The following is a 19782-nucleotide window of genomic DNA, read 5'->3' as shown; positions in this document are numbered from 1 at the left end:
CAAAAACACTTGTTTTAAGAATCCTATTTATTTTTACGAAAAAAATGTGAACATTTCAGCCAGGAACCAGCATTAGACATTTTTGCTATTGTTAGTTAATCTTTGTTGTCTTTTGTAATATCTCTGATCAAGGTCAGGAATTCTGTGTATTTCAGGTATTTCATGTATTTATGCATATCCTCAGTTTTGCATGAAGTTTTTAAATTTCTTTCAAGTTTCATATGATTTATAATGCATCTCTTTTTTATGGAGTCTATGGGATAGTAAACTAGTCTTTAGGGGACCAGTACCATCTAGAGGTATAACTGGAACATTACATATACTTTTAAAACCTTTCTTTTCCTTGGTGATTGGCTTTTTAAAAAGACATTTACTTTTTTAAAATAAAATTTGATTTTGTTTATCTGTGATATAAGTAAATTGAAGAGCTGGTATTTCCAGTTACTTACCTTCATTTCTTTCTTTCATTTTCTTATTTTTATTTTTTCACTGCCATTATATCAATATGGGATATATTGATATATACATTGGGTATAGGGACAGGGTGCCAAATATGGCACCTTCAGAAGATTTTGTAAATGGAAGCAGTGGTAATTATCAAGCAGCAACAAAGAACAGAGTAGGAGGTGGGACAAGGATGAGTATTCTCAGTGGTATTCTGGGAGAGTATGTTTGAAACTTTCAGACTTTTACTGTGCAAGTTCAGCCATGCTACAAGTTTATTAATTTATTTTGTGCAATATATGTTTAAGGGCAAAAAGATACAAAAGCAATTCAACTAAAATCAAGCTTACGTTTGCAGGCTTTCCCATCACTCTGAAGTACATATCCTTGAATGCACTGGCAAATATAAGATGTTCCTGTGTTCACACATAAATGTTCGCAGCCATGGTCATTCAGCAAACAATAATCTGCTCCTGAGGACCAGTTTAAGAATTATTTAATTATTTATTTAGGTATAATACTCTATAATATGCTGTTTAAAAATTTGTTGGGTTTAATTGTCCCTATTTGTTTTGTGAACAAACTGATTGGGATGGGAATGGGAGTTGGGAGGGTGGTATTTCTTTACTGTAGTCACAAACAGCCCTGGTTTATTTGGGGCTAAAGTAATTGTTCTGTGAACCATTTCCTCTTAAATTAAAGGTTTATTTATCCTTTCCTGGTTTAAATAAAGAGACAGATTCCTAGAGAAGATAAAAGAAAACAAATGTATTCTGTAGCAAATCTGTTTTCTTTTAATTTCACCTGTGCCCAAAACCAGGTGAAAAACTGGCAAACGGTGTTTCTTTTAAACTACTCCATCATTGGAGGTGAGCCCACTAGATATGAGAGTGCCTGTCCTAATATTATGTTACCATGATGAGTGATGGACTGGATCTCTACCCCATCCCTAAGGGGGTATCCTTAAGGGGGGTATATAATTTTAAAAAGATATAAAGAAATTAAAAAGGAACAAGAGGAAGAAATTGAAGACAAGATAAATGGAATGAAGATTGAATAATATTTCAAATCCTTATCCTGATTTATTATATGAAATATACTATATTATATGTCAGTTCCAAACCTGTCTGAGGACAGGCAGAGGCCACATATAGACCTTGGCATATCTCGTATTTTAGGAAAAACTAGCTTTAAGAAATCTTTAACAGAGAAATGGATTATTTTGATAATCAATTGTTTGATGAATCCATGAAACAATGGTATCTTTAACAAACTGAAATGTTTCTCAATGAGTAGTAAACATATGGAGTCATTGGTACTCTGAGTATGGTTGTTTGCTTGCAGATAATTCATTACGTGATTAAATAAAATCACCAGTGCTAGTGAGTGTGGCATTTGCTCCCTGTATATGTACACTAGCTTGCCCTCCCATTGTTGGGGGTGTGGTTTTCACCTTGGTAGAACCTTGATTTGCATACTCCTTTGTGCTTTTTTATCTGACATTAATCCTTGCTTATCTAGATAGTGGCAGCTGGTGAGGATGTGTTTAGCTGTGCATATTTCGTATGGATTTAGTATATCAGTATATCACTTGAGTTGCATATACTTAAACTTCCACAAGTGGCTACATTTACTGACACCTGTGACAAGGCCTTCTTACAATAATTCAAAAAAGAATAGTAATACCTTATCTTTGTTTTGAAATACACTCTTCCTTTTATTTCTATTTGTTTTCTTCTTCTTTACTTCTTTCTATGAAATTTACTGATGTGTTTTCTTAATGGAATCACATTTTGTGGAAAATATCTCTTCCTATATCTCAGTTCCATTGCATTTCTGAGTAGTTTGCCAATGCTTTCCTTGACCATTTAATCAAATCACTGCTTAATAATGTGAAAGTCTACTTGAATAAAGCTTTGCTAGAAATGATGGAAAATAGTCTAAGCACTATTTTGTTTAATTTTATAGAATATCTCAGGCAAGAAACTTACGTGAACAAGTTTTCAGATCCTCATTAATGATGAATCCTTCAGAGCACTGGCAAATGTAGGATTCTCTGGTATTTAGACAGAGTTGTTCACACCCATGATTGAACTCAGCACAGTGATCTATTCCTGAATTGTTGTGTTGAGCAGTAAAAGAGAAAACACTTGAATTTTCAAGCTATAAAATATCCAGATATTAAAACTTCAGAAACAGAATCAGATACAAAATAGTTTTTTTAAAAATTTTCATTTCTACAAGTAGTAGCATCTGTCACAAATGAAAAACTTTCTTACCAGTAATTTATAAAATTGCAAACCAAGAGAGTTTTATGTATCAGAGATATCCCAAAAAATTAAATGTAGACACCCATAAATAACAAAAAAGTTGTAGGCATTCTCACTATTTTGGCAACCATCTATATTTGAAAAATAAAGATAAGGTAACCAAACATTAATTTGTTCTTCTTTTTTGGGCTTTACAGTAAATCTATTATTTGTGGAATAAGCAAACTTATTAAGTCACTTAAAAAGTTAACTTAAAAGGCACAATATTGTTATAGCCAACATATTCCTAAGGGACACTGTTCATATGAAAATTAATTCTGATATGCTAATTTACTACTTCAAATAATTTAACTTACTTCTGCATGTTTTGCCATCACGGTTTAGAATGTATCCAGTTTGACATTTGCACATATATGATTCTTCAGTGCTAACACATTCATGCTGGCAGCCATGTTTACCTAAACTGCACATATTTATTCCTATGGAAAGAGAAATCTAATAAGCATGTCAGGTAAAAATGCTGGAAAACAATGTAATTTTTAAAACATTGATTAATAATCAGCATATATAGCTATTAAAACCTTCACCTTTCATTTACCTTTTCATTTCCCAGAAAGCAAAAGTGAAATTAAAAATTACCTGAGGCTCTTGAAGGCAGTTGTGTTTGTGCACGAAGGAGCATCAGGAGGACTAGAGTTTCCAAAACTTTGGGGACTGGTATTTAAATTTGAGGATGGGCTTTCAGATTGAGTTTTACTGAGGTTGGTAGGCCTGGCACTGTACAGTGAACTTGAGTAATTGCAGAGACTCACAGCTAGTGAGTCTATTGGTATGATGACAGCCCTGCTTCAGGCCTTTAGTGGCCATAACTGCTGTTTAATTGTTCCAAATGCCTTGGCGTGGGAAATTCATTACTCTAATCTACCTTGGATAAGCCCAGGGATCGGATTCAAATTTTTTAACAACTAGTTCTGTGGGCGTGGCTTAGTTGGTGGGCGTGGCCAACTCAATATCACTCACATCGAGGCACGCATCTCCTCGCCTGGCCTCTCATGACTGTGGGGATGCTGCAACAGTCATAAGTGTGAAAAATGGTCATAAGTCACTTTTTTCAGTGCCATTGTAACTTTGAATGGTCACTCCACACAAGCAAAGTACCAGCAAAGGAGAGGAAAAAAACTCCAGAGAAGTTCCTGAGACAGGAAGTCTAATCCTGCCAAGAATGTAATAAGGGTTAATGGAGAGGCAGTTTCTGTAAGCAACACCAGAATGTTTCCTTCCTGCCTTCCTTACAGGATTAGGCCTGTAATTTCTTCTAACAACCGGTTCTCCGAACTGCTGAGAATATTAACAACCGGTTCTAGCGAATAGGTGCGAACTGGTAGAATCCCACCCCTGGATAAGCCTATGTTGGATTTAGTACAAAAACAGGATAGCAGTTACCTTGTTTTTTGTTTACATAAGGCATTAGAACAGTGGAGTTTTTTTGAAAAATTAAGATAATTATGAAAATATTTGGGTATAAAATATTAGACAGATTATCTGCTTCTGGTGTCAATTCAACACTGAAACAATTTTTAATTTGGAAAGCTTTTATATGGTACAGAAAAGGGTAGGCATTTTTTATCTATTGAGAGCACTTTCTCAGGAGTAATCTGTCTCAAGCAACATTTAAATGATGAACAGATCTATAGCAAATAATAAGTGGGTCTTAATCTTTCTAAGACTTTCTTCCTCGTATCCTTGTTTTTATCTCATTTCAGTTCTTTTTGATACTCAATTCTAAATAGCAATTCTAATAAGCAAATAGGCAGAAAATGAATAGTTAATTTTTCTGAGAGCTTTAATTGCTTATGAAATTAGACTGAGCGTCACAGATAGTCTTAAGACCCCAGTTCCCACCACCCTGCTATAGTTTTAATTTCAGACTTAAATATAAGTCTGTGACATTTCTGGTAATCTGCTTTATTGACATGGTGTTGCATCAGTTTCCTATTTAAGAAATGTAAAATCTGTTCTAATCATCCAGGCCTTGGCTATCACATTTATTTTCCCCCCAAAAAGTGTTTAGATTTTGGATTGGATAGAACTCCAAGAAAAATGGAAATTGTTCCCTAGGAAGACTTTTTATGTATATGTTGTACTCTAATTGATACACGGCTTTTGATAACATAAGAAAGTATATACACAAGTACTTGAATAAATAAATATTGTCTGTACATATGAATGACTGTTTGAACTGAGCATTATAAAGAAAAATAGGAAGGAGGAAGTTTCATAGCATGTTCTAAAGTTATAATTGAAATTATATGTTATGACAGCAATATTGATAAATAAAAGCAGATGAACTTACTATACACTTTTAGGGCAACATACTTTTGCAAGTTCTCTTATCCGGATTAAGAGTAAATCCTTGCTTGCATTGGCAAAAATAGGATTCATCTGTATTGACACATTCCTGCTGACAGCCATGATTTTTCAAAGCACAATGGTCTGGTCCTGGAGATTGAAAGTAAACTCTTAGATGAACAATAATGGAAAGTACCATATATATAGAATGGAATGAAGATTAGCACCTTAGTTTTAGTGAGCACTTTTTATCTTTGGAGATTTGGAGGTAAAACATTTTCTTCATATAAAAATTACATAATATAAAATTTGCAGGCATTCCTAGAAACACAGGAATGTGTTGATTCATTCCCACCCACCCCAGCCGCATACTCCAACCATCAGGGGTGGGATTCAAAATTTTTAACAACCGGTTCTGTGGGCATGGCTTAGTTGGTGGGCGTGGCTTGGTGGTCATGTGACTGGGTGGACATGGCTTGGTGGTCATGTTATTGGCTGGGTGTGGCCAACTAAATATCACTCACATCGAGGCACACATCTCCTCTCCTGGCCTCTCATGGCTGTGGGGATGCTGCAACAGTCGTAAGTGTGAAAAATGGTCATAAGCCACTTTTTTCAGTGCCATTGTAACTTTGAATGGTCACTCCACACAAGCAAAGTACCAGCAAAGGAGAGGAAAAAAACTCCAGAGAAGTTCCTGAGACAGGAAGTCTAGTCCTGACAAGAATGTAATAAGGGTTAACGGAGATACAGTTTCTGTAAGCAACACCAGAATGTTTCCTTCCTGCCTTCCTTACAGGATTAGGCCTGTAATTTCTTCTAACAACCGATTCTCTGAACTGCTTAGAATGTTAACAACCGGTTCTAGTGAATAGATGCGAACTGGTAGAATCCCATCCCTGCCAACCATGCCTCAACATTTTTTAAGGGGTATCTTATTCAAAAACTGACACTTCAGCAATTTATGGTGTATTGATCACATTGTAAAGTAATGTAGATATGGGCTTATGGATTTACTGCATGTCATCTCATTGACCATCACTCTGTCTGCTCTTTGTCTAAGAAATATTGAGTCAAATCGTTTTGTCTTTTCCTCAAAGCAACAAACGCTCTTTGAATCTCATTCTGATAAGATGTTGCTCGTTGACACTAGTTTTTTTTCTATTCCTATATTTTTTTCTGTAATTAAGTCTCCTTTCTATTACATGTATAAAACTTCTTTAATATTTGCTCAGGTTATTTTCATTCTCAGGAACATGCACTCACAACTTCAACCCCTAACTAAAATGGCTATTTCCCTCTTTTCCTGACACACATTTCACTGTACGAATATTCTCCACACCTCAATAACAAGTCTGGAGTTTAATGTTCTGAGTTAGGGATCTTCCCATGTCTTATTAGTTGCTTAGGTCCCCCTATTGGCATGTCTGTGTCCTTCCAGTTGCTGGCACTGCCCTCATAGCCTTCAGGACTCAGGATTATCAATTTCCTGACACTCAGGTGTATCCTCCTGAGGTTTATCCTGAGGAGTACGCTCCTTAGTGTCAGAAGTATCAATCTTTGTTCTCTTGATGAGCATTGCTCTGTACATCTATTTTGGACACCTGATATTTTTCTTCTTGCTAAATCAACAGTGAATTAGAATTTACTCTGCAAAAAGTATTTCCTAAGATAGGGTACCTGAAATGCTTTTTGTTAGAGATGTTATGGGGTGAATTTTCTGCATACAAAGGAAATACTGTCTAATCTCCTTGCTTTGTATGCTAGATGGTACATATAACATTTTTGTCAGAATGGTCAAACAAATGGCAACTTCAAATCTCAACGAACAAATGCTGTGTCTTACATATTGGCAAAAAAAAAATAAAAAAAATAAAAACAAGCTGAATAGTCAAGACCTTGTTGATGACCTCAATTATGTCAAGGACCTTGGAGTACTCATCTCTAATGATCTGCTAGAGCCCACTGTAACTACATAGCCAAAAAGGCGTAAAGAGTTGTTAACCTAATCTTACGTAGCTTTTCTCTGGTAATATTACACTAATAACTAGAGCATACAAAACATTTGCTAGACCAATACTCGAATACAGCTCATCAGTCTGGAACCCACATTACGTATCTGATATTAACACAGTTGAGAAAGTCCAGAAATATTTCACAAGAAGAGTTCTCCACTACTCTACTCGTTGCAGAATACCTTATGCCACCAGACTCAAAATTCTAGACCTAGAAAACCTAGAACTACACCACCTTCGGTCCGATCTAAGTATAGTATATAAAATCATACATTGCAATGTCCTACCTGTCAATGAATACTTCAGCTTCAACCATAACAACACAAGAGCAAACAATAGATACAAACTCAAGGTTAATCGCACCAAACTTAATTGCAGGAAATACGACTTCAGCAACAGAATGGTCAATATCTGGAATACTCTACCTGACTCTGTGGATTTTTCCCCAAACCCCAAAAACTTTAACCTTAGACTGTCTACTATTGACCTCACCCCTTTCCTAAGAGGTCTGTAGGGGGCGTGCATAAGAGCACCAATGTGCCTACTGTCCCTGTCCTATTGTTTCTTTCATATATTTTTTTTATTTTTCTTATATGTATCCATGTATTCATAACTATGTTTTTACTTATACCTATTATCTTGGAGTACTCATCTCTAATGATCTGCTAGAGCCCACTGTAACAACATAGCCAAAAAGGCATTAAGAGTTGTTAACCTGATCGTGCGTAGCTTTTTCTCCGGTAATATCACACTACTAACTAGAGCATACAAAACACTTGCTAAATCAATACTTGAATACAGCTCATCAGTCTGGAACCCGCATTATGTATCTGATATTAATACAGTTGAGAAAATCCAGAAATATTTCACAAGAAGAGTTCTCCACTCCTCTACTCGTTGTAGAATACCATATGCCACCAGACTTGAAATTCTAGACCTAGAAAATCTAGAACTATGCCACCTTCAGTCCGATCTAAGTATAGTACATAAAATTATCTACTGTAATGTCCTACCTGTCAATGAATACTTCAGATTCAACCACAACAATACAAGAGCACACAATAGATAAAAACTCAAGGTAAACTGCACCAAACTTAATTGTAGGAAATACGACTTCACCAACAGAGTGGTCAATGTCTGGAATACTCTACCTGACTCTGTGGTTTCTTCCCTAACCCCAAAAACTATTATTGACCTCACCCCTTTCCTAAGAGGTCTGTAGGGGGCGTGCATAGACACACCAACGTGCCACCGTCCCTGTCCTATTGTTTCTTTTTATTCATATCTATTTCATGTGTACATAACCATGTTTATACTTATACCTGTTATCTAATACCTGCTTGGCAAATAAATAAATAAATAAAATAAAATAAAAACTTTTGATGTATTAAATAGCAGAATTGAGATGTGGATAACTTACGTTTGCAAGTTTTTTTATCTGGATTTAGAACAAACCCATTATGGCACTGACAATAATAAGAATCTTCAGTATTGATACACTCATGTTGACAGCCTTGGTTATTCACAGCACAATAGTCCTCAACTGAAGCACAAGAAAGATCAAATTTAAGAGAAGTTACTTTGATACAGAACGTTAAAATTGAATATATAATATTGATAGTACATTGATACCTATTGTTGACATACCAGCTGAGTTCAATATAAATTTCAGTGGCATAATAAAAAAGCATGGTTTATTTATAAATGTGTCCATATTCCTATATTATTGTCATTATTAAGAGTTGAAACAGCCTATTTCCAAAACATACTCAGGTAAATGCAACTCTTCAACTAAAAGTACAATCTTATACATGTTACCAATCTACAATGGATTGTTTTAAATCAGATGCTGTAACTACAATAAAACTAAGTGTATGTTTGAAGTCCGTACAGTCCAACAAGTTTGCTACTTCTGTTAAAAACAGAAACATGCAACAAGAAAAAAAATGAAGCCATAGATAAGCTCACTACTGGAAGTCTATAAAGGTATATATTCTGTGGTCTGAACTTTGATTTAAAATAATCTTATTGCAATTAATGGAACTGAAATTACTCATTATTAACAAATCGGAATATGACACTACAGAAAAAATAGTGTTAAGTATTAAAGTTCCCCACATCATTTGACAAAACAATGTACAGCACAACTGGTTAAAACACTGCAAGCCTGCATTCGAAATTTGAGTGCTGCTATGCTTGCCCACTTAGCAGTTCAAAAGCATAACCATGAATAGATAAAATAGGTACAAATTTAGAGAGGGCTATAAAGCATTGTGAAGCAGTATATAAGTTTAAGTGCTATTACTATTAAGAGCCATGATGGCACAGTGGTTAGAATGCAGTACTGCAGGCTAGTTCTGCTGCAGCCAGCTGCCTGTAATTTGGCAGATCGAATCTCACCAGGTTGACTCAGCCTTCCATCCTTCCGAGGTGGGTAAAATGAGGACCCAGATTGTTGGGGGCAATATGCTGACTCTGTAACCACTTAGAGAGGTCTGTACAAAACACTGTGAAGTGGTATATAAGTCTAAGTGCTATTACTATTGCTATTGCTATCCACTGAGTTCCAATCAGTCACCCTGACTCTATCCCAAATTAAGGGATTACAGGGTTAGAAAAAGGAAGGTTTTTTCCCCCTTCCCATTAAATATGTGTATATATCATATTATATATGCATATATGCATATATGTATTATACCTGCCTCTTAAAAGGAGCAGGGTGGGATAAAAATGTATTCATTGAATGAATAAGTACAGAAACACAGAAGGATACATGATTACATTCCATTCTCTCTCCTCCTACAACTCTCTTTCCAGAAATAGTAGAAAATAACAATAAGAAAATGAGACAAAAGCAAGATAAAGCTATGCTGGGAAAAGCAGAGGGAAAAAAAGGAAGAACAAAGAGTATATGGGGAAGAGGTAGGATTGGCATATCTCCATTATTTTAGCTTCCTATTTTGATTCCTAGTATCATCTCTTCCAATAAAATATTTATTGCAGAAGTTAAATGATCATAAGGAAAGCATGCATCTTTGTATCATTCTTTTTTGGTCTCTGAACTATGCTATTTCATTTTAAGCTATTCTGAAATTGATGAAACATTCAATGACATTCATATAAACCTTTTATATAATACAAAGAACCTATTATGGTAAAGCAAGAAGTCAACATTCTCACCAGAAACTTTGAATGCAGCAAATAATTCAAATGATACAGGATTATATTGGGGCAATAACAGAAATCATCAGCTACTTTGTGAATTAATGCAATTGAAAACAAATACATACTGAAACAATTCTTCCCATCTTCTTCAAGTTCATAGCCATCATAGCATTGGCAGACATAGGATCCGGGTGTATTTACACATATGTGCTCACATTCATGCTTTTCAGTCTCACATAGATCCTGGACTAGAAATGTTATAAAAATTATAAAATATTATTATATGAAGCAAGAAATTGGTAGTTATTTGCATTCTGTTTTGGCATTCAAATAGCCAGGAGAGTTTGAGAAAGTATAATTAAAGAATAAGAAACATATAATAATAGTATATAAAATATAAATATAAATCTTTTAGCTTCTGGATTAAATTAGAGCGATAACATTTTATTCAAGAAATGAAACACTGGACATAAACATGTTTTTGTATGTTTTGTTGTACAGAATCCTTTTTATGTCTGCTGGCATACCCTTTGACAATTTCTGTCCATCTGCAGCAAATATTATAATCAGATAATCAGCTGGTTTAAAGCCAAAGTCTTTGTATAAGTTTTTGCTCCATAGCAAGAACTTGGAGGTGTCATTATTATTTATATCTAGAATTACATTGTATAGGCTACTACCAACACTGATCACAAAACCTGATAGCACTTTAGATTTAATTCTCAATTGCTCTGACAAAGCAGTGTCACAGTAGCAATTGTTTTTGTCTTCTGCCTCTACAGGAATGGCTGATTAGTTAAGTTTATATAGGGTTGGCTCTTCAAATGGAAAAAAAATGAAAACAACTTCATTACAAGACTGCATATCACAATTGCACTTCGGTCAACTGACAGAGGTACAGAATACAAATACAGCACAAACATGCAACTACAAAGATTGAGCAGAGGAATTGGAGAAAATCAACTTTAACAAAACAAGGTTACCTAAACATGAAGGTTGCCCCTGCCTTGAAAGTGAAAGGGAAGAAGGGAAGAAAAGGGAAGGGAAGAAACTGGAAAGAAAAGAGTTTCAAAATACAGATGTTACCACAAACTGGGATTGAGTTATTTTTTAAACTGAATGGCAGAACCAAGATTGTTTAAAATATTGAATGTTCATTATAAAGCAAAACAAAATTATAAAATGCTTAAAGCAAAGATGAATAAAAATTGAATAAAATTCTTAGACTTTACTGCTTCAATTGTCAGTCAGCTGCAAAGCCATCTCTAATAATTAGCTGCAAAGCCATCTCTAATAATATTCACTAGGTAAGGATAAGCTTCAGAACATTACTGTTAGAAGAAACTGCAACATTGTATTATCAATATTTAGCATACTGTTCTGTATATAGTTTTATTTATTTACTGCTTTATACTATACAAATCTACTAAACAGGAAACCCTACTGAGTTTGGATTTCATCATAGATAACTGGATTGCAGCCTCAGATTTCAGTATAAGTATAGTTTAATTGGATCCAAGAATGGCGAGAGGAAAGAAAACAGCTGTAGTGCTGTTTTAGAAACGCATGTATAGTTATTTAAACTATAAATTTATAGTTCAGATATATTTATATTTTATATACAATCATCGATGATAGGTATTATATGAAGTTTAGAATTATATATCAAAATAAATGTGAAATTTAGTCTAAACTCAAAAGTTTTCTTCAGGTATTATTTTGAAAATAATAAATGCTGAAAGGAGCATGAAAATTGGGGAAGAAAGAGAAAAAGAACTGAGTTAAACATTTGCTTACAAAAAAAACTTAATTCAAGACATAACATAAATCTTGCACAATGCTCTAGAATTCACACTGGAGAAAGAATACTGATCTTAAAGCCTCTCTAACACATACTACAACATTTCTGCCAAGTAGTCAATGATGTGGAACAAGAAAAAAGACATGAGATGTATTTTATTAGACATTACTGAAGGAGAACCTTGATGGTTATATCGATTATATACCGAATATGTTTCTGCAATATGTAATTCTGCCCTGTGAAATTTTGTCAATACTTTCAACTTTTAGTGCACACAACAAATATATAAATCTATTGTAATTTCTAAGGTAGGTAATAAAGATTTTCTACCTATAAAAACATATGTAAAAATATGTGTATAAGTAGGGAAATCTGTGACTCTTCCATTGTTGCTGAATGTAAATTCTCATTAGTCCCAATCTATAGTAATAATGAAGACTATAGTTGTTCAGCAACATTTCAAGGGCCACAGAATGCCCAACATTCCATGTTCATCTGTGTTAAATTCTTTGTCAAAGTAGACATCATATGGTACTACTCCATAAAGCTTATAAAACTGATTAGGAGACAATGTCGAATATTTTCTGAACAGAACAGAAAATATGCGTGTTGTTCAAAATCACAGATGGAATCTAATAATTGAAAGCATACGTATTGTAAAAAGGGAAAATGTGTGTGAACATTGTGGTTACAAACTGTTTTATAGTGTGTATATTATATGTGACTAGGTATATTTGCACACCTCTAATCTGCAAGGGATGCAGTCCTTAGGTGAAAATGTTGCATCTCCCCACCATAAATTCTATTTATAAGATAGTAAGCTATAAAAGAAGTAATAAATGAAACTCACCGCTGCAGCTTCTCCGATCTGAGTCCAGAATATATCCATGTTTACATTTACATAAATAAGAGCCAGGGATATTGATGCAGAAATGGTCACAACCATGTTGAGTTATACTACAGATATGCTGGACTGGGGGGGGTGGGGGGAAGCAATACATAAATTAGCACAAAAAGTGACTAAAAAATCCAATTTATGAACACTTAAGAATGTCTCCCCAAAATATCAACAGGACAGAAAATATTCATGTTAAAGTAATAAAACATGCATGAAAACTAATTTTACATGAAAACTTTGTTAATGTATATTGTAAGATTCATAAATCTGTACATTTTAGGCATAATAACTAAGCACTATAATTTCTTAGTGTAGTGGAACTAAGAACTGGGCTACACTTTCAGGAACACAGCAGGATTTGCTTAATTTATTAGAAATGTGTTTCCCAATTCCATGTACTTTTTAATTAAACACCCATGTATGGTTTTTATTCCATTCACGTTGACTTTTCTTCCACTATTTTCTTCCACTATTTTCTTTATAATCCTTTTTCTACAGGTAGTTCTCAATTTACAACCACAACTGGGACCAGAATTTTGGTCACTAAGTGATGCAGTTATAAAGTAAGATATCACCTGACTGTACGTCTTCGCAACTGTAATCCATGCAATCCCCATTGCCATTATTAACTAAGGACCTATCACAATCTAAGCAATTCCAGGCTTGGTCCCTTCCAGACCAAAGCCTCAATAATGTAAGGGATGGCTTCCTTACCTGCCTATTTCCTCCCTGCCTCTTTGTCCACCTTGTACCCTGCCTTGTGAGACAGAAAGCAGCCCTCAAATCAGCACGTCTAACACAGCCTTTTAAGTATATATTTAATACCTTACCACAGATTTTAGTTTGGAACACAGAAGTCAGTGATTCAATTTGGCTGAAGTTTGCAACCAGAAAAACATGTTCCTCATAAGGTTCACTCCCAATTGACTTTAGTGTATTCATATCTACCCTTCCCACTCCAATAGCAAATATTAGGATTCCTGAATTTCGGGTTTTTGCTGCAATTTCTGCAACTGGATCCTGTGGTCTCCCATCTGTCACTATCATGATAACTCTAGGTACATTCTCCCTGAGTGGCCGAGCCCCTTCAGATTCTGAAAATGCAATATTCATTGCATATTGAATAGCTAATCCTGTCATGGTTCCAGTGGCAAGATACATCATCCTTTTCACAGCTCTCTCTACATCCTGTTTCTTCTTAAAAGTCTTCAGTGAAAATTCATTTTTGACTGTGCTGGCATATTGGATTAATCCCACTCTAGTGTTATCAGGACTAATGTCCAAAAACTGCAGGATAGTTAAGATAAATTCTTTCACTTTTTCAAAGTCATAAGGGCGAACACTGCGAGAGCTATCAATGATGAACACAAGGTCAAGACGTTTATTACTGCAAGCATTTTCTGGAATGAGAATAAAACAAGTTAAAATGTATATAATCAGTTTTATAATGCAAAACATCTTCAAAATAAAAGTGTCTAAAAAGTGTAAGAAGTGTTATTTCCAGGTAGAAAATATAAAAATATAAATTTTAGTGTACACAGGATTTCTTCACATTGAACAATATAAGTTAGTATTTTAAAAAATAAATCTAACTAGTGGTATCTGAAGTTAAAGCCACTGATACATATGGATTTGTTTTTAAAAGCAACATTGCACCATCATTTATGTATTTTATGTATGTGTTGTATTTTTAAGAAGTATTAGTCACATATTTCACCTATTTACTGGAAAAAGCCTATCAAGAATTTTCCTAGCCACATCACTGAAGGAGCCAGTTACCTTCTATTTCTTATATAGTGTCCATGGCCTATAGACAGCTTTCTCTTGAACAATACACGATCAAAAAAAAAAGGAAAGGAAACAATGCCTTGACATGATATTCCTTTGTTTCTACATTTTAATGTCTGACCTAAATCTGTCATACTTTTTCTCTCATTTTTTTCCCCTTAAAGTTATAATCACCATCATTGTGAATTACTGAGCCTAGCAAGATAAAGGCTTTTATTATTTTAGGTTTTTCTCTTCCTGTATTGATTGGGTTGATATTGGCATAATCGTAATTGTTTTTAAATATGTAGAAAATGAAACACTTTTCATTCTTATTTCAATTTCAACAATAGATCCATTAAAACTTACTTGCTTTTAACTACAATAGCATCATCAGCATATCAAAGGTTGTTTTTTCCTATCAAGTGTAATTAAAATGTATATTTTCCCTAGATCAGCATTTCTCCTGATATATCCTGTGTGTAAACTAACAAATGAAGATATAATACATAATCTTGATGTCTATAGAGATTCTTAATCATCTAGGTCATGTTTGTAATATACAGCCAGGATACCCTCTTTTTTAAAATTCTGCACTATTTAGCTATTCTACTCTTAACTGTTGCATCTTGGTTGTCATATAACCAACTGGTCCAGTATATTTAAGACTAGCCTCAATCTGTAGAATTGACAAAATCTGCATTGACAAAAGTAGTACAGGTAGTCTTCAACTTATGACTGTTCCCTTAACAATGGTTTAAATTAACAATGGTGTTGGAAAGGCTGCTTTATGGCATATAAAGCACTTCTGACCATCACAAAGCATTGTTCACTACCTCTCCTGATTGTCATGTAATTGTGATCTGGCTGCCTGGCAACTTGCTTTCACTTAGTTTTTTTTATCAAGCACTGCAATCATGTGATCACCATTTGCAATCTTCTGTCCTGGTTTCCCAAGAAGTCCATAAGGAGCCAGCAAGGAAGGTGCAAACTGTTGCATCTGCCAGTTCCCTCTCATTTTTGGAAATTGGCTGAAAGAGCTCCTTACTAAAAGACTTCAACTCTGAAGTAGGCATGGCCTGAAATCCTTCAGCAGGGAGCTTTTTCAGTCAGCTCCCAGAGATTAGGAAGCTGAAATCCAAGCAGGTTTTTCAGCCCCTCAGCAAAGAGGCAGCATAGTAAGATAAACAGCATGGAATACCTGACGGGGGAGGTCCTCAGAGGCCTGATACAAACTACGCACTTGGGACTGAAAATCCCTTTTGGATTTTGACAGGAAGGATTTCCATGTCCTGAATGGAGAGGCAAGTAAGGAGCACAAAGTGCCTCAGGAGAGTAGAAGAGCCCCTAGGAGCCCTGGCATAGACCATGCACCAATGTCTCTTTGTTCAGAGACTGAACATTCTGCTTGGATTTCAGCAGGGATGATTTTCAGCTCCTGAGCAAAGAGCTCCTGAGCAAAGAGCTACTCTTAGGTGGCCTATGCCGGGTCTCCCAGGCTCTTGCCTCTTCTTGCATTCTTTATCTGTTACATTCTGCTTTTCTTCAGCTATTTTTAATTTTTCATTAAAGCACCATTTCATTTTATGTTGTGTTTTGTATGTTTGTGTGTTTGGATACTTTGTTCACTTCATCTTGTCATGAATTTCAATTTTCCACCAGACATTCACTTCAATTCAGTTTTCCAGTTTTCTATATTTATCAAATCTAACCAATTAAATATATTATTTACCTTCTATAATTATATGAAATATATTGTTAGTTGTGATGATTTTGCTTTTCTTAGTTGTAATTGTAATTCTACAAGAAGGAATTTGCAATCAATTTATCTTTTGCTGAGTGAATATAGTTTCTTCAGCTTTGTTTAGTCAATCTTAGATTGGTTTGGTGTTACCCATCTGATGATGTCCATGCATAGTTACTCTTTAAATGGCTGGGGAAAATATTGACTATAAACACTGCATTTTCTTGGCAGGACTGTATTAAATTGCCTCCTACTTAATTTCATATATAAGGCCAACATTTCCAATCACTCTAGTCTACATTACAAATTGCCACAGAATTATTAATTTCTGCTTTGTCTGCATTTGTGATTGGAGCATAAATCATAAGGTTTGATTACTCCATTTCTTCTATGATTTCTTGTCTACAGTAGAAGATCTGATATGACGTGTCATCTTTCAGTTCATTTTAATTCATAATACACAGAATGACAATATACATTCTTGATATTTCCACTCTATCATCCTTACATTTCCATTACTTTGATTCATTATATAAATGATGTGAATTATCACAATGACATATTACTATAAAATTAATAATATCTGCTTCATTGTTTTAGATACAGATCTATTATTTCACAGGGACATCTGATAGAATTTTGATCCATTTCATTTGAGGTTCACTACAAATGGATACATTAAATCTAGATTTCAAAAGGGAAAATTGGGTGAAGGAGGAAAAAATAGTGTATATGTTGTAACTTGGAGGCCAAACCTCTACTGGGAATCAAGCATTTACGATACATAAGCAATGGAAAGAAAAATTATGCATTATGTCATACAGTTAAGTTTCCAACAGAGAATTGTTATCCTAGTTTACTCCAAGAAATAACTTTAGAAAATTGGAAACAATGTATGATTAAAATGAGGGATAAAATAGTTAGTGTAATTTAATGAAATGTTTATGAATAAAATAAGTGAAATAAAATAAATGAGAAAATTGAATTAGGAAGGAACGGGAACATTTTAATTAGTTAATGATTTATAAAATATAAGTGAAGGGGGGGGAATTAACTATGGAAAGCTTATAATTGTTCCCATAGAAGTATTTAATTGAATTGAAAAGTACTGTTAAAGATGTTAAGACTTTAATGAATATTAATATTAATGATAGAATTGAATTGGAATGGAATGTTATTTTAATTATATACATTTATAATTTTTTTTAAGAATACAGTGTGTATTTTAAGAATGTACCAAGCAGAATCTGAATGGAAGTTATGTATTATATTGAATGTTACAACTTTAGGGAAAAGATATAAAGGCGTCATACTCCAATCAGTAACTACAGGAGAAATTTTGTTTAATGAGAAAAGATAATAATAATTGAAACAGGACAATAATTGAAACAGGACAGACAAAAAATATAAATACAATGATTTGAATTGAGATGAGATAATTAAAATAAAATTGAGAAAATTAAGAGGGGAGAAGCTATGCAGAAAATGTAAAATAGTAATAATATATGGAATAGAATATAAAAATGAGCATGAACCTGAATTTGTGTCTGTACGAAGAAATGTAACCCGGGATTTACGCTACTTTCAAAAAAGATGTTTTATTTGTATTTTTTTTCTCTTTGTGAAAACTCAAATAAAATTTACAAAAAAAACAACAAGTCACCAATTCAATAAAATATTTAACTTCCCTTTCATTTGCTATTCCTTTTTCCATTGAAATCAGTTATTCCACACACACCCCAAATCCCTATGCCTCTCATCTGCAAAGATTAGGAAGATTAAACTATACACATTTCTTTGCTTTATAAACTCATGGCAACTTACCAAGAAAAGTAGCATCATTTCTTTGACTTAAAGGTACTTTTGGAAGCTGTCGCTCCCTGGCTGTAACAGGAAATAGTCCAACCAGCAAAAGGAAATATAAAATCATTCTTTTCATTTTCAAGAATAGGAAAGAATGTAGCAATGGGTATAATCAGGGCAGAACTCTGTAACAAGATGAAGAAATTATGAACTTTTTCACCAAACCACTGATGCTGAAGAAAAAAATAAACTTTGCTTCTCATTGTCTTTTAACATATATCCCTTAAAAGTATTTTTTAAAAAATACTTTTTACAGATATTTGTGGACTCTGATCCTTTCACATCCCATTCATATATGTGCTCATTTGATCTCATTAAGAGATCCATTCTTGAGCACTAAGTGTATTCTGGAGACAACACTTAATATATATCAGAAAATATACAAAAAAAAAAAACCATTTTTGGGCTCTTCATACATTGTGAGGCTGATTGGAATCACTGAAAAAAAGTACTCAGTATCAGGCATTAATCAGGTTTTAATATTAGATAAGGCAGCAATAAATGCCATTGTTTCCATATGAGAGGCAAAAACTTTTTGGAGAATCATGTCCTTATTCCTGCTATGAAGATTTTTAAGTGAAATAAATGATTCTTCTTAAATGAGATGAGTGATACAAGGCTGTGGGAATGAGTACTGTAAGTGGAAATAGTTGAACAGTGCCAAGATCCCTTGAGGATAGTCTGGCAAGACTATATGCTGGAGGATGAAGAAAGACAATTCAAAGCTATAGTTTTAAAGGACAGGGCAGCAAAGGAAGAGTCCCCCCACACCCCCAATATATATATATATATATATATAAATATATATATATATATATATATATATACTACCCACTCTTCATTTGTCCCCTCTCGGCTTTGAATCTCCTATATTAAAGTTTCATACAACGAGTTCCACTCCTGCTCCGCTTCAGCAACAATACTCCTTGCCATTCCTTTCCTCTTGAACCATTCCCCCCCCCCTCTTGGCATTTCCTCTCTTCTCTAAGCAGGTTTGATTTAAGGTATTGCGTGGTGGGGGGACGGGACTGGCCAGTGACCCAATAAAACCTTTCTCCCTTCAGTTTAGGATTCATTTCGGGGTCTGGTTTGCCGCCTCCCCTACGCCGGGGTAACTAGCCGGATTTTTTTCTGTCACAGGCAGCGGACCCTTTCTCCAACCGCCATAAGTGCCCCTTCAGGCCAGCGGGAATAACATTTGCAGGGAAACTAAGTCCCAGCGCCAAGCAACGCTTTAACTCCCTCAGATCGAGAAGGCGCCCGGGGCGAATAGGAGTTGGCGCCAAAACATCTTTTCCCCCCGACTCTTCGCGCGCGTGCGCCTCTCTTACCTGCCGCGCCAGGTGGGTCCGGCTCCCGAGGTGAGGCGACGGCGAGTCGATATGCGGCCCGGCTGACGACGCCTGCAAAGCCGGAGGCGCAATTCCTTCCCCGTCTCATCCGAAGAGAGGCGCCGAGCCCTCGTC

The 19782-nt window shown here is 34.9% G+C and overlaps 1 protein-coding gene across 1 annotated transcript in view; it reads right to left on the bottom strand.

The window, feature by feature from the left end:
- The window catches only part of MATN2 (matrilin 2), a 31785-nt gene extending 12003 nt beyond the window's left edge, over positions 1 to 19782 (bottom strand). Inside the window, exons 1-10 of the mRNA XM_087962038.1 lie at positions 19648 to 19782; positions 18278 to 18441; positions 13773 to 14342; positions 12895 to 13017; positions 10369 to 10491; positions 8499 to 8621; positions 5091 to 5213; positions 3071 to 3193; positions 2436 to 2558; positions 795 to 917 (exon numbers count right to left, since the gene is read on the bottom strand). Of these exons, the coding sequence (XP_087818164.1) occupies positions 795 to 917; positions 2436 to 2558; positions 3071 to 3193; positions 5091 to 5213; positions 8499 to 8621; positions 10369 to 10491; positions 12895 to 13017; positions 13773 to 14342; positions 18278 to 18392 (1546 nt within the window). The 5' untranslated portion in view covers positions 18393 to 18441; positions 19648 to 19782. The remainder of the gene's footprint in view (positions 1 to 794; positions 918 to 2435; positions 2559 to 3070; positions 3194 to 5090; positions 5214 to 8498; positions 8622 to 10368; positions 10492 to 12894; positions 13018 to 13772; positions 14343 to 18277; positions 18442 to 19647) is intronic.

This window comes from Notechis scutatus, chromosome 3, assembly GCF_049901735.1.
Source record: "Notechis scutatus isolate UNSWTSFEM ecotype Mainland chromosome 3, rNotScu1.2, whole genome shotgun sequence".
In the NCBI taxonomy this organism is placed as follows: Eukaryota; Metazoa; Chordata; class Lepidosauria; order Squamata; family Elapidae; genus Notechis; species Notechis scutatus.
This window is presented reverse-complemented; position numbering and strand designations above follow the sequence as displayed.